The sequence below is a fragment of the Anoplolepis gracilipes genome, chromosome 6 (genome assembly GCF_047496725.1).
Source record: "Anoplolepis gracilipes chromosome 6, ASM4749672v1, whole genome shotgun sequence".
In the NCBI taxonomy this organism is placed as follows: Eukaryota; Metazoa; Arthropoda; class Insecta; order Hymenoptera; family Formicidae; genus Anoplolepis; species Anoplolepis gracilipes.
In genome coordinates, this window is record NC_132975.1 from 10,561,381 (window position 1) to 10,576,112 (window position 14,732).

At 35.8% G+C, this 14,732-nt stretch overlaps 1 protein-coding gene across 2 annotated transcripts in view; it reads left to right on the forward strand.

Annotated features, from left to right (window-relative positions):
* LOC140666442 (lachesin) overlaps positions 1 to 14,732 on the forward strand; it is a 136,561-nt gene that overhangs the window by 51,194 nt on the left and 70,635 nt on the right. For both annotated transcript variants that reach the window (XM_072893607.1, XM_072893606.1), the window contains exon 2: positions 9,325 to 9,514. In XM_072893607.1, the coding sequence (XP_072749708.1) occupies positions 9,463 to 9,514 (52 nt within the window). In that variant the 5' untranslated portion in view covers positions 9,325 to 9,462. The remainder of the gene's footprint in view (positions 1 to 9,324; positions 9,515 to 14,732) is intronic.

Here is a 14,732-nt window from a genome sequence, read left to right on the forward strand (position 1 = left end):
AAGGGTAAGACTCGCAAGGGCGATAAGGGGGAAGAGTAACGGAGAGAAAGAGATAAGGAGAGAGAACGTCGGCGACTATGGGAGGAAGGCTAACTGCCGGGCGTGGACTATGCGCGCCACGTGTAATTAGCAATGTTCCGGGGTGTAGGGACTCGACTTTAATGGAGCGCGTCGCATTAACTCCGGCATTTGCACGTCAGGCACGAAGATCGAGTGGAGGATCCGCGCGCGCGCCTGGATATGCCTCCTTCTTCGACCGACACAAATGGAAGGATCCGAGGGATTCGTTGCCATCATACGAGAAATCGTCGATAATTGCCGTCGGAGAAGAAAAGATTCATTCTTAAGAAAAGATACCGAAAGAAAGATTGTGCTCTCGATCATTAACGCTATAATAGTCATTGTTGATTGATACGATAATTATTAAATTCGTTACATGAACAAACATGTCTAAATTAATTATATAGCTCCTTATTTGTGAATTCACTATTCGGTATTTGCAAAGTTAAATTTTTTTAATCATTCTTTTTATTCGCGACTAGAAAATTCGATATTCAAAATTCTAATTTTATTTATTATCTTTGTGAATTCTTCATGAAAATTGATCCCTTAATGAAGAGAAGTCTGATTTTTAAAGGAAAGATAGAAGAGCAACGGCCGAATATTGAAAATAATATACTTTAGTTCAAGAGCCTGCAAAGTGCAAGACAAGAAAAAATCACCAAATTTTTTCATCAATTTCTATTAAAATATTTTTTGCAATTTTAATAACGTATGGATCTCAAAAAATATTATGCAATCCTATTGAGAATCGGTTATGTTTGATTGTTAATTTGAAATAAAAATTACTTTTTTCCTAACATTTTCTTAATTTTTCATTTTCTTGAAACGCATCCCCTATACTTACATACATTTTACTATCCCATATTTGCGGCGTTTTAGCGGAACTTATCCCCTGCGAATAAGAAGCTTTGACTGTATTTAAAATTGTATATACCATATCTCTGCACACGTTTTGCATGTGACATACTGGTTTGGAGAACATAAATATTCGGATCATTTTATGAAAGAAAAATGAAGAGCTTCAAAAATTCACATCCGAATCTAAAATAGATGTATAATTCATATAGTTAGGGTTACAGCTAGAGATACAGGTAATAATAATCTCGCGGTTTCCAAGCAGAAGTTGAGAAAAAAAATTGAGATTGGAAAATGTGCGCACGATTTATAGCGCATTTGATTGTAGCGCTGCGCTGCAAAATCGCGCGCGGTGTAAGAGAGTCGACTTATATTTATCTGGTCTGGAAAGAGAAGAGAACGAAAGAGAAAGAGAAAGAGAGAAAGAGAGAGAGAGAGAGAGAGAGAGAGAGAGAGAGAGAGGGAGAGGGTTTAAAGCATTCAATTTGCGCAGGTGTGTTGTTTCTCGCTACTTTCTCAATATTCGACGGGGCACAGTAGGGTGCGGCGCTACCATTTCCTCGTAGCAGTAAACTCAGTTTTATTATTGATAGTCCGGCATTCGAAATATCGTTCTCCTTTTTCCAGGAAACAGTCCTGGTCGCCTACACAACGAGCGATCTGAGCGCGATGACTCGCTCGCGCATAAGACGACACTGATACGCGTCCAAACATATATACATACCCAGCTGCCGTCTTTTTATTTCTCCTCGTCTCTGAATTATTGGCAAGCCAACGTTATTATTCTTGCCATGTATTACTAGTTTAAATTCCAAGCAGTAATGTTTCGCTCTACCTGTCATAAAATTCACAAATTCAAGGCAACTGCTACATGGAAATGAAAGAGATAAAAGTACAATGTGTGTGATCGAATATTTATATAATTGTGTGTTTCATAAAATCAAATTTTCATAAAATCTTAGTACCTACGATCGTCCGTAATACAATCGTGATCTCATTTTTCTACAACGAAAGTCGCCGACATTGTTAGGATGGTTAACAAAGGACGAAACAAAACAAGAAGCGCAATCCTTATAAAGGCAATTAAAAAATATTACGCGAGACCCTCGCCTGGAGCTCGCATTACTTCGCGATTCTCCAACCGGTTCTGCGCAAAATAAATATGCTAATTTCAGTCGTAAAATTTCCGACGGCGAAATTCCGCTGAATTCATTTGCGGACTTTTCCGCAAAGTGTACGTTATTGTACTTCCTCCCTCGCGCAGAGCTGTGTCGCGAAGTGCGATATATTAGAGCTCCTTTGCACAAAGAGCGAATTATGTTCGCGCTTATATGACGTTTCGAAGACGTACTAGACTGATTGTAATACTCTCGTGGCGAATTATCCATCATTCGGCAAGAATATATCTCGGTTTATAAACTTGATGCATATCGTATATTCAATGAGAATTGGATAATTCATTAGAAGAAGACTTTATACATTTTGTGTGTGTGTGTGTGTGTGTGTGTGTGTGTGTGTGTGTCTGAAAATGTACTCTTCAAAAAATAAATATAAATTTAAATTTGTGTTTAAAAATAGAGAACATAATATTATATACATATAAATTTTTTCTTTTAATTCGATGGTACTAGTATACTTCAAATTGGGGGAGATTTAAGTTTTTTCTTTTCGTAAATTAAATGTAAAGAGTATTTTGCCGTTTAACAAAGATTCCTTAAATTATTCTGTATTCAACACGACGCAATCGTGCATCTCGTTTACCGTAAATATGCGTGGAAATTGTAGGAAGCGATTAAGTAGCATTCGAGAGACCGAGTTAGCTAACTCTATTAGCATTCAAGGGATATGCTTTGTGGCGTCTTCTAATTTAATAGCATCCGCGCAGTTTGGCTAAAAGCCACGACCTTTCGACTGCCGTGCTAGTTATGATAATAGCATGAAAAGGAATTTCAATGCGCACACGTGTCGTATGTATGATTAGTATTCGATATCGATAACCAGGTGCGACATATCGCGTTATCGGTAGTGATACGTGTTTGCACAGGTGGTGCAATATAATACAATAAATCGTATATTCTACACACAATTGCGTGTTGAAATAGCAATGTATATATATATAACACGATTATAAATTTTAATAAAATTCAATGTAACGAAATGCGAAAAATCAATGTGAATATACATATATATTCATTTTATGAAACTTAATAGTATAAATAAATTTAAATATATATTATAAATTAATTTAATAAATATATTATAAATTAATTTGAAAAGAAGTATCATACATTAGTAAAACTTTTGAAAAATATCATTATACATTACTGTATTCAAATACCGTGTTTTTTCAAATTTTTCAAATGTTTCGCATTTTTTTTGTCTTAAGAAGTTAACACGTTTTTCTCCGGGCACCTCGTTTCTAGTCGCGCATCTTCAGGGAGATAAGTCCGGAGAGATAAGTCTGGGGAAAAAAGTCACGTTCACGCGGTTTATCCGATTTTCCGCTCTAAACCGTCAGCGCGCCGATTTCTCGACAAAAGGAAACGCGCGGGGCAAAAAAAACCTGCTTCCGCCAATCGTGTACCGCAACACTTTGAAAGCGGTGTCGGCTCGTCGCAACGCTATAAACGCTCCTGATCGCTTCGACGCGATCGGCGCGAAAGGCTCGCCGGGTTCGGCAGATATTTTAATGGAAGTTTGAGAGAACTCGACTTAAGATATTTCGTTCGAGCTGGGCGAGGCCGTTGAAGTGTTCATAATGAGATGTTAATGGAGTAGCCGAGGAAAAAAGGTCTGTCACTCGTCACGTCACGGTATCGACAGGTCTCTTTCCCCGATCAAGATCCCTTCGGACTTCCTCCTTCATCCCTTTTCTTCTCGATGTTTCTTGGGTTTGATTTCTTCTTTTTATGCCGAGGAACGACGAGCATTTTCACCTTCTCGCGTATTCTCCGATGAAAAAAAGCGAGGAGCCCATAATCCATTTTGTCTCTACCGCAGACTTTGCAAATGAACTTTGCTTAAAAACCCTTTTTGCGAGGACTGGTTAATTGACAAGTAATCTTGCATCGAAGACGAAATCCTGCCCGGCGAACTTACAACTCGGGAAGGAAAAAAGGAAGAGCAAGTGAACCAATATTTTTTATCCTAATGAGGATAGATGGTAGCCGCTAAAAGTAGGAAGTCTCCCGTCATTTTTTAGCAATTATCGGCTCTGTTCGTCCCTTCGGCTATGCTGCGGGACGTTTTATATCCAACGATAATGATCTATGATAAGGCGACACGGAGTAGAGCGAGCAAGTTGCCAGTGTTCATTAATTCCGTGATTAAGCCTTTCGGAGCGAAATTATTCTCAACATTTGAAAAAAGTCATCTATCAAGTTTATTTTAGCTAAACTTCAGGGACAACAGGATATTGTATTTAAAACAAATATATATAACTTAAGGAAATCTAAAATGAGGATTTATTAAATTAGATTACAGTCTGTGAGCGTTATAAATTCGCGATATATATTTATATAGCGTTAAAATAGATTCGAATTAGGATATTGATTTCAAATAAATTAAGGGAATCTCAATCTGACGATAAAATATTTTCTAAATAATTCTATGAAAAATAAACGAAGACGCCGTACGTAAATATCGTCGAGGACAAGATATCGATTTACAAGATATTATTATAAGTCAAGATATTGATTTGCAAGATATTATTATAAGTCTCTTGTTGGAATAAAGTTCAGAACAAATTCGTTGAATTTGTACGATGGCTGCATCACCGAGACGGACGTGAGAAATAACACAGATGGGATACGGGAAAATATTTGATGCGATACAAGTTCGGTAGTTGCGAGTATCTTCAGCGAATATTTGATAACCCCAGGGACGCGCTGTCTAACTTATAACCAGGAAATAACACCAACGAGGGAGACGGCAAGTGCCGGTATCACTTTGGATTTTGGCCAACTTTCTGTTTAATATAAATGTCCTCGTCAATCTTGCGCGAAGGCCGATTGCGCGTAAACAAGAATTAAAGTCAATATAATTTCGACAAGTCTATATTCCAAAGATTAGACACTGCAGATACATGAAAAAAATGTAAAATAACATTTAGGAAAAATCTGTTTTATTTCTAATTTATTTCTATTTATATTTCTAATGTATTGAAATATATCGTGCCATTTACTTTTATTTGAGATTCTTCAAGAATAATTAAAAAATATAGAAATTAATAATAATGCAAAAGATAAAAGAAATGTTAAACGATGTCAATCAAATGAGTACAATATATTTTATTACATACAAATTTAAAATCCTGACGATGCAATAAACGAATGTTGTCAATACTAAATAAAGTAGATACGAAAGAATTTTACTCACAAGATCGCGTAACAAGAAATTATATTTATCTTTGACACGTTCAATCTATTCGATCTATATCTCAATCTGATCTTTCAAGGCTAGGACTATGCCTCGATTTAATTCAAATAATATTGTTTGTTAAAGCAATATTCTGGATTCTTATTCCTGTGATGTCGTTGAGCAGTTGTCAGTCCTGCACGCGTCGACGATGACGATACGAGGAAAACGGCTTGTCGATTCAGCGCGAAGTCGTTTCATCTTGACAAACTCGTAAAAGCGAGGCCCAGAGCCGTAAACCCGTTTTGGAAAAGGTCGACGGAGTCACTGAATATTCACGAATTCACCGACTTATCTATCTGTACACCGAGGTGCTGGCTCGCATGTGCGCGCGTGTCTTACATATTCTGTATCTACGTAAGTAACCTTTATCGACGCTTCTCTCGCGAACGGAACTCAACTTTGTCAAAGCACTTGGGAGTCGTCTGAGAGAAATAGCGTATCATTTAATCATTTTCTCATTCTTTTATTTTCGCTGGTTTTCGTATCGTGTCTTTCCGTCGACATCCGGTTTTTCTCTAAAATTGTTTAATATATTTTGCCATTTTCTAACACTAAGGAAATAATTCTTCGAACAATGTACGTATAATGATGATATTAATGTGTAAAAAATGAAAAAGGCATTTTTTAAAATAATTATTACATAGGGAAATATTAAAGACGTCTACTCCAAGAGAAAAAAAAATTGCTTTGTTTTTATAAACTTGGAAATCAATATTCTCTGAAATTTAATAATTTTTTTTTTGTATTTTAATTTTTGTTGTACAATGAATAATTGAAACAGAATATTTTTAATTTATAAACCGAGAGATGCATAACGTATTAAAAAACCCTGTGTATTAAAAAAACCTCTTTTAAATTAAAGATTAAAATTTTTTAAATTTATTAGAGAAATAAAAGAGTTTTCCTTTACATAAAAATTTTATAAAAGCACTGTTGTTAAAAAAATTAACTGATTATCTCAAAATCCCATGCTAAAATAAAGATGTCAAATAATATCTCACGAGCTTCTTCTTAAAACATTTTATACAGATAAGAAAATTATGTTTAACACGTAGTAAAATTTATAATTAGAATTTCTCGCAAGTAGCGATCTGCATATATCAGTACGCTCGTCATTCATGCGCATCAAGATGGTGCGTCCGACATTTATTCAAGGAACTGTTTTTCATCCTCTCTCGGACTCCGAGCCTATCTATCTCACATCCATTATCACACTCCCGCCCGGGGCCCGCCAATTAATCACGAAAAGGAAATAAGATTTACCAACAGTCGTAGCTGAAAAATAATTATCTCGGCCGCATTATCTCTCACGCCAACTTTATCACAAACCATCCATTGCTTATCCTGTAATCTATGCACGTAACATCCTTGCGTACGCGCCGTTTATCGGCACGATATCCTTCTCCTTTAACCCCTTAATAATACACATTTTACATTTACGATTACAAAAAGACAGAATTAGACAGCAAAATTGATAAGATCATTTTATCTGTTGTAAGATAATATATTTAATTATAGATTTATAATTCTCAAGATTTACTTTATTTCTTACGGAAATTTTTCGCGAGACAATAAACATGTGTAAACTTACTTATTGTAAGACTGTGATAAATATTGTATATTTCTCTATCGACTATCCGCGGAAGCGGCAACAGTTGGGATTATTCTGTTTTGCTGTCTGATCGCAAACGAGGCAGGCAGGTTACAGGCCAGGATCGTCGAGAGATAACGCGCGAATGCAAATTAACGTTAACCCCATCGGACACTTTTTGTACTTATGTACAAGAGAGTCTAGTGACTCGTCGCCCCGTGGTCGCTACTGTCGACGCTGGTATAGATCACATCGCCAATAACGAACCACGACAATGCTCTAGCTTCGTGTGTCGCATTTTACCTCGCCGTCTCGTCTCGATATGTCGACGACGAAGAGCCATGGTCCTTTCTCCGTATTCTGTTTGCTTTAAACTTGCGAGCGTCGATAATCGAGTTGCGCGTTCATTCATTGTGTTAACGTATGTATTATTCTTCGCGCGCTGATGAAACGGAAACAAACGGACGACGGGATGAATGTTTTAGTTCAATTAATACGTGGCATTAAATGAGTGATGATCGACGGAAGTAGACGGTTGTGAAACACGCGGAAAGTACGGTGAGATATTCATACGCGGAGAAATGTAATTAATAACACATTCATCGATAAAAAAACAAAGGTTCTATATATCCCTTATTCTATAATAGGAGTACTTTGCGATAGTTTGTTTTTTTACATGGACTGAATAGAATTCTTGAAAAATTGGAATAAATATCATATCATATAAAGTATATCGTTTAGTCTAAGATTTAATTATAAAGATTGTAAAATTATATTTTAATCATATTAAACTTCCATGTATATATTGTATATATTTTCAAATTAAGAATATCAAGACTTGATTTTACTTATGACACTTATATGGGCAATGCTCTGATTATTTCATAGCGATCGCAGACCGGATATGCGAGCAAAACTGAATGATATTATAGGCGTTTTATCGTCGCTTAACGATCGTGTAAATCATATCACATTAGAGGCGTCGACTTGGGAAAAATATTGGGGGGGGGGGAGCAAGAGGCAAACATCTTAAATGATTACTTTTTTATATAATCTTTATAGTACTTAGCAGGACAAAAATTAAAAAAATGTACATTATGATAGAGAAAGTTGCGTGTAAACAAAGATCAGTTTTTATTGCCATAATTAGAAATTATTTTAATTATTATTTATTAAACAATTGAAAGAAAAGTCAAAATTATTGGGAGGGCACTGCCCCCTTAATAAAATTATTGAGGGGAGGAAGTGCTCTGTCCCTCCGAAGTCGGCTCTTATAATGTGTATAATGAACGGAAGTAAATTTTGAATCGCGAACCGTACGTGCGTATTAAGCGGAACTTATGTGGTATTTATAAAATCGACCACAAGCTCCATAACATCGCTATATTATCCGCGGTGCGCATAAGTCATAAAATAATAGACGGCAGACACGCGTGATTAATTTCTCCCACGACGACAGAAAGCGTCTAAAGCTGAAATGCATTTAGGAGCAATTTATCGCCGAATATATACGTGACACGTACTTACATAAACGTGACAAACGTGCTATTTGCATTCCACCCGCATTCGTTCCCGTAAATTCTACCGGCGCTCGTGATAATTTATAAATTCGCAGAAATAACTTATTTTAACTGACAGCGCGCTCGTCAAAATTGTAACAGCCATGTAATTAAATTTATCACGACGTTTATTACTTTGTAAATGTAGGTTCATATAAATACAATAGTACCGCAATAAAAAAATATGGTTTCCAGAAGGATATTTATCTAAACTTTATTTAACATAAAAGTATATTTTTAAAAAGAAAAAAAGCTCCTTGGTATTGATACTTTGCACAAAAATAATTATATGTTGATTCATATATTGCAAAATTAGATCAGTTAAAACAAGTTACAAATCATTGCTTTAATATTCTTCTCGGCAATATGTTAACTCTAAAAAAAATAAGACTGTTGATAAATAAATGTTTGAGAAATAAAACGTTTTGATTGTACCAACTGTGTGATAACCGTAATAATATGAATATTTATTTCTGAAACAAAGAAACGCACCGATGCAATTGCGTCGATAATTAATCGCGCAGTAACCGTAAACGCAGTGTCCAAAATGTCAAAGTCATTTCTTATGTAGAGCGCGAAATTAACGGTGCTCTACTCTTAACAAAGTTAGTCGAGATACGATCGATGAATGTCACCAAGCGAAATGATACGCTCGACCGAAGAACGCGAACACGACGCGACGCGACGCGACGCGACGACATTGGTGATAGATCTCGAGATGCAAAGCTGTAACATGCCGGCGAGACCGAAAGTTCGGTCGCTGGAAACGAACGATAAAGCGGCGAGCAACAACGACGGACCGATGGGTAAATGATCGAACTAACGCTATTGTTTCAGGCATGCTATGCGTCAGAGCACCGGAAACGGAGGTCCGCGTAGAAGATGACGGGGTTAAGTAGATAAAGGGAGCGGAGCCTGGTTGCCATCGACGGCGGACGATTCTCTCGGCTCCTCTCTTTCTCATCGCAGTGCACAATGCTCTGCCATCGCGCCCTTGTCGTTCTCTTCGCTGTCAACGTGCCAATCGGTGAGTGACTTCAACTTTTTTCCCGAAGAAGAACTTCTCTCTCGAAACGGTCCGATGGAATTTTCGCGAAAACTGTGTGACGCGAGTGAAATCTAGAATTTCTCTCCGAGAAATGTACGAGACACGCTATTCACATTTCGAACTACGTATTGTGCATATAAAACTCGCAAGGGAAGTAAATAATGTTCAATGTGTGATGGATATTTTATAGATATAATACTCGGCAAAGTTAACTTTCAAGTTTTTAGTTCAACTTGAAACAGTATCTTAAAACATTTTGAATTGTATCAAAACACGTTATTTTTAGTAAATTATTCATTATATACAAAAATAGTTTATATATATATATATATATATGTCAGAAAATATTGTTCCATGTCTTATCTTAAAACAATTTCTCAAGATGCATTTATAACCGAACAGTCAATAACACTAACAATAAGAAAATCGAGATACACATGTACAGTTTGAGCAGCAACCATCTGTCACATATATCATTCCTGGTCCATTACATCGAGCTACGCTTATTGCGATTGACGCGAGAGTCGATACATTGTGAAAGGTGTCCAATGCGAAATCTGTTGTGCCCGACAACGAGCAATAACGCAGATGCAACGGGGGCACAATGCCAGCGATGTGTTATATCCGCAGTCCGGAAAATAAATAAAGTGTGGCTCGAGTATACCACTTTGCTCTGGGAAACGCAATGCTATCCACCGTCGAGCTGTCAGATTCTTGCCCGAATGTTTATCCAATAGCAGTAAATAGAGGAGAAGCGATCGCACTTTTTTGCAAATATTTCATCCCGTACTGCGTTACGAGATTTATTGCGATATCGAATTATTCTATCTTAGTTATTATTCTATCTTATACGATGTCTGAATACGAATTGTCAAACATTTGTCAAAATTTATTAACAACTTTCTTCTTTTCTACATAAATAAGTTTTTAAACAAATAATGAACGATAAAATAATCAAAAAAACATGATGTTTCACTCGTCGTCAAATTATACATATATGGCAATGCAAACTGCGCATTTGTACATTCAGTTATATTAATAATATTTTATATTATTTCAATAATGATTGAATTTCAATAATGATTATTTATCAAATAATTTCAATAATGATTGAATCAATTAAATGTTATTAAATTTTATTAGAGTAGTTTAAATATATTATCACTCTCTCAAGTTGCTGCAACAATTAAGAGAAAGGTTAACAGCAAATAAACTCGTGTTTCTATTAATGGTTTTTACATGTCTATATATAAATAGTTAAATATGTTCCATCTAATTGCCTGATCTTAAATAAATATCCCGAGTACTTCTACCTGTTAAAAAATCGTGATAAAAGCTTAAATAGCTTGTGTACCGTTGCGTAATTGCTCTTTCCTTTTTCTGTGATTGATGTACCGATTAACTGCTCGAACAATCGCCTCAATGCTATAAATTCGATTTAACTTCAGCCGTACTCGATCTTGACATAATTCTACCAATAGAGAGTAGAAGAGTACTAGGTATAGCTATCGATTATCCATCGACGATTGCATTAATAATAAATTGAAATGATATAATTTGCTCGCGTTGAAATAATTCCAAAATGTTGCACAAGGAAGAATTATATATAATTATTTTTTGAGCAAATAAATATGCCATGCTCTTAAATATCAAATTAATTTTTATATTTATCTAATAATGAGTAATATAGAGTAATATTAATGGAATTCTCTTTCATTTAAAAATTATACGATTTTTCTAAAAGAACGCGTATATATTTTTACACGAAACAGAAATATTTCTCTCAATCTATTTACTATTTAACAGTTTAATTATTAGATAATTATTAGATAATTATTAGATATCAATCTAATATTTCTCTCAATCTATCTACTATTTAACAATATAATTATTAGATAATTATTAGATATCAATCTAATATTTCTCTCAATCTATCTACTATTTAACAATATAATTATTAGATAATTATTAGATATCAATCTAATATTTCTCTCTATCTACTAATTAACAATTTAATTATATTTTATAATTAGATAAACTCTACGAAAATGACGACTGCTTGTTGTTTCTTGATTGACTAACTTCTATTTATATTTATCTTCTGTCTTTGATGCATTTCGCGTGAAGTAGCTAAAAGCGACCCGTAAATCATTCGAAAGCGCGCGCGCAGATACAAAATACTCAAGTCTGAATTTATTTGAAATTAGCATGAGTTAGTCGCGAAATAATGAACGAACGTTCGTCGTGAAGTCCGAACTGCACGAACGGCAACATCTGGCACCAAGAGAGAGAATATCGTGATACTAAATATACGTATATTATACGAACGCGCGCGGTATATCTCGAATATGCTGCCAGCACCCAAAGTGCGTCAGAAACGCTGGCGGGCCTGGTCCCTGTCTCTGATGTTTATTGGTACTGGGAGCATCCACCACACGTACTAAAATTAATGATAGCTTGTTTAGATTATAGTCCACGGTAGTTGGTCCCTCCGGTAATCCACCATTGCAATCTGACTACATCACTTAACCCTTGTACGACTAGATCTTGAGTTATAAGATGAACCATAGAATAATTCGATCATTAAAAATATAAAGTTTCAATACGGGGACACATCTTAAATCCACATTATTGTGTAAAAATTACACTTAATTAAACTTAATTATCATATGTGTGTGTTAGAATTAAATAAGAGTAAAAAAATATTAGAGTAAGTAGTTTAAATGCGAATATAATCAGACCCTAAATATTTTATAATTCTTTCTGCGGCATGCTAGAGATTAAAGCAACGCAGATCATTTATCCCGTGCGCCAATATTGATATTATATATTACCATTATCGCTATAGGTAATAAGGATTTAACGACAGCATGAAAAAAAATCGAGTGAGTAGATTCACGTTGATCCGGAGATAGGATTGCGCAATTTGCAATCGACGGAATATACGTTCTATAATCCGTCCTGTGCAACGCCGACGACGTCCGATGCAGATGCAGCGGAGGATCGGTGCCAAATACGTTATACGGGCCACGGGAAATGGGCACGTAGATCCCAGATATGGCGGGTCCTCCAACGTGGATCGTCCCGGTCTGGTCAACTTCTGGCCCTGATGTTTATTCGGCGCGAGTGGAAGCGCCGACTGCGCTTGTCGTTCGAATTAATTTACCGCTTGCGGGCCTCCGGTCTCTTCACACAGATATAGATAGAGACAGATATATATATATATATATATATATATATATCTGTATATATGATATTTATATATATGTATATATATAGATAAAGACAGAGAGAGAGAGAGAGAGAGAGAGAGAAAAAGAAAAAGAGAGACAAGTGGAGAGTCTCGACGACGTTGTTTGATTTTATTTCGTTAGAAATTGCACGAGTGATATATATACGACTCTGTAGCATTTTGATTCAATCGGAATTTTGTTTAAATTAACGTTTAAAAACAATGTTACGTTGTTTCATTTTAGTTCAAATTCAAATAGCATTTATGTTTTCAAAAAAAATATACTGCACAATTACTTCAATAGCTTTACAGTTTAAATAATTTCACCTGAATAGTCTTCATATAAATTCATATATTTGTCGAATAAATTTAATAAAGGTAATGCATTGAAAGCGTAATAATAGAACAGAATGATCGAACAGCTCTCCATTATTTATACACTTTTCAAACTTGTTCCGTACAATTATTGTTTCTTTGGACATTGAAAAACTATAAAGCGCATTGTCGAAAATTACTATCAAATTGGCCGCGCAATGTCGTAAAACGATATCCTTGCCAACTGCAAGGAACACCATCTCACGTTTACGCCATAAAGAAACCGGAACGCCTTATCCACCGCGGTAAGACGCTACAAGTCGAGCGTTTCCAGATGCATCATGAAAAATGCACTCTCCGACGTGTCCAGAGTCGACGCAGAATCGGGGAGGTAGACTTTTAGACTTTGGTAGAGATTTGACTCCGTGAATCAGAGTGAACGGTTGCTAGCTAAGAGAGTGAAAGGGAGAACGGACGCGACTAAAGTTTTCCTACGTCAGTGACCGGATAAGATTGTTTGTCTATATCGCACGGATCACACACACACACCGAGATTCGTCGATTGTTTCACGGGGTATCACCGACTTCACTTTTCCACCCCGGCGCGCCTTATCGAACAAACAACGACCTTTCCGGCCAAATTGGTCGGTCTGACTCGAAGCCGAGTAAAACGTGATTAATCGCTCTCCTTTCGCGGGGATGTATCCGCCTCGCCAACCCTCCGGTGGTTATATAGCGATAAACGGATAACCGTGGTCCAGAACCCAATTGAGTCGAGCCCGATATAGAACGGCCGCTGCGCGCATCGCCTTCGATCTGAACGAAAAAAAGCGAAGGGAGGGAAGAGAGAGAGAGAGAGAGAGAGAGAGAGAGAGAGAGAGAGAGAGAGAAAGGAAGAAAAGGAAATACGTTCGTTAGGTGTTAGTTCGTTAAACTGATTTCTCTTTCCCTCCATCCTTTTCACTGTGAAAGCTCAACTTCTCACCTTGTGGTTGTGTCTACAATATTCTCCTTCCGTACACTTGTATCTTTTGTCCAAATAAATTAACTGTTTAATAATCCTGAGTTTTTGGAATAAGCGATTCATTGATTAACACAATTCTCTTCTAAGAAATTATATATTTTTGTCTTTGCTTTTTATAATATAAACTAAATGTTCTTAAGTTATTTTTTGATTTATATAAATTTTTCTTACTAAATAATGCCTTTTGATTTTATCTAAATACTGATATTTTTTAGAAAAAGTCCCATATTAAATTTGTAAATAATTTATTATTTGAAATGTATCAATCACACACATATATTAGCAGAATTTGAATCTACTGTTAAATATATTGCAAAATTGCATAATTGATTTATTAAAGCTAATTATTGTACCAATTTCTTCGTACATGCTTTTAGAACGATTAGGACGATTATCTTCTAGTTTTATTAGATTAGCCATTATAAAAGAAATTTAGTTGCAAAAAAAAGTAAGGTTTAACACGTTTAATCCTTTCTAAACGGTGGTGGCCTTTGAAAAATTACGACTGTGTATTTCAAAGAACGGAAAAGTACCACTTCCTTTAATTACTGTGCTTGTGTGAGGCTCTAGGAAGAGAAGCGTCTACCTGAAAATCGTTATGCTACTTCAAAGCCACTCGGCATTAC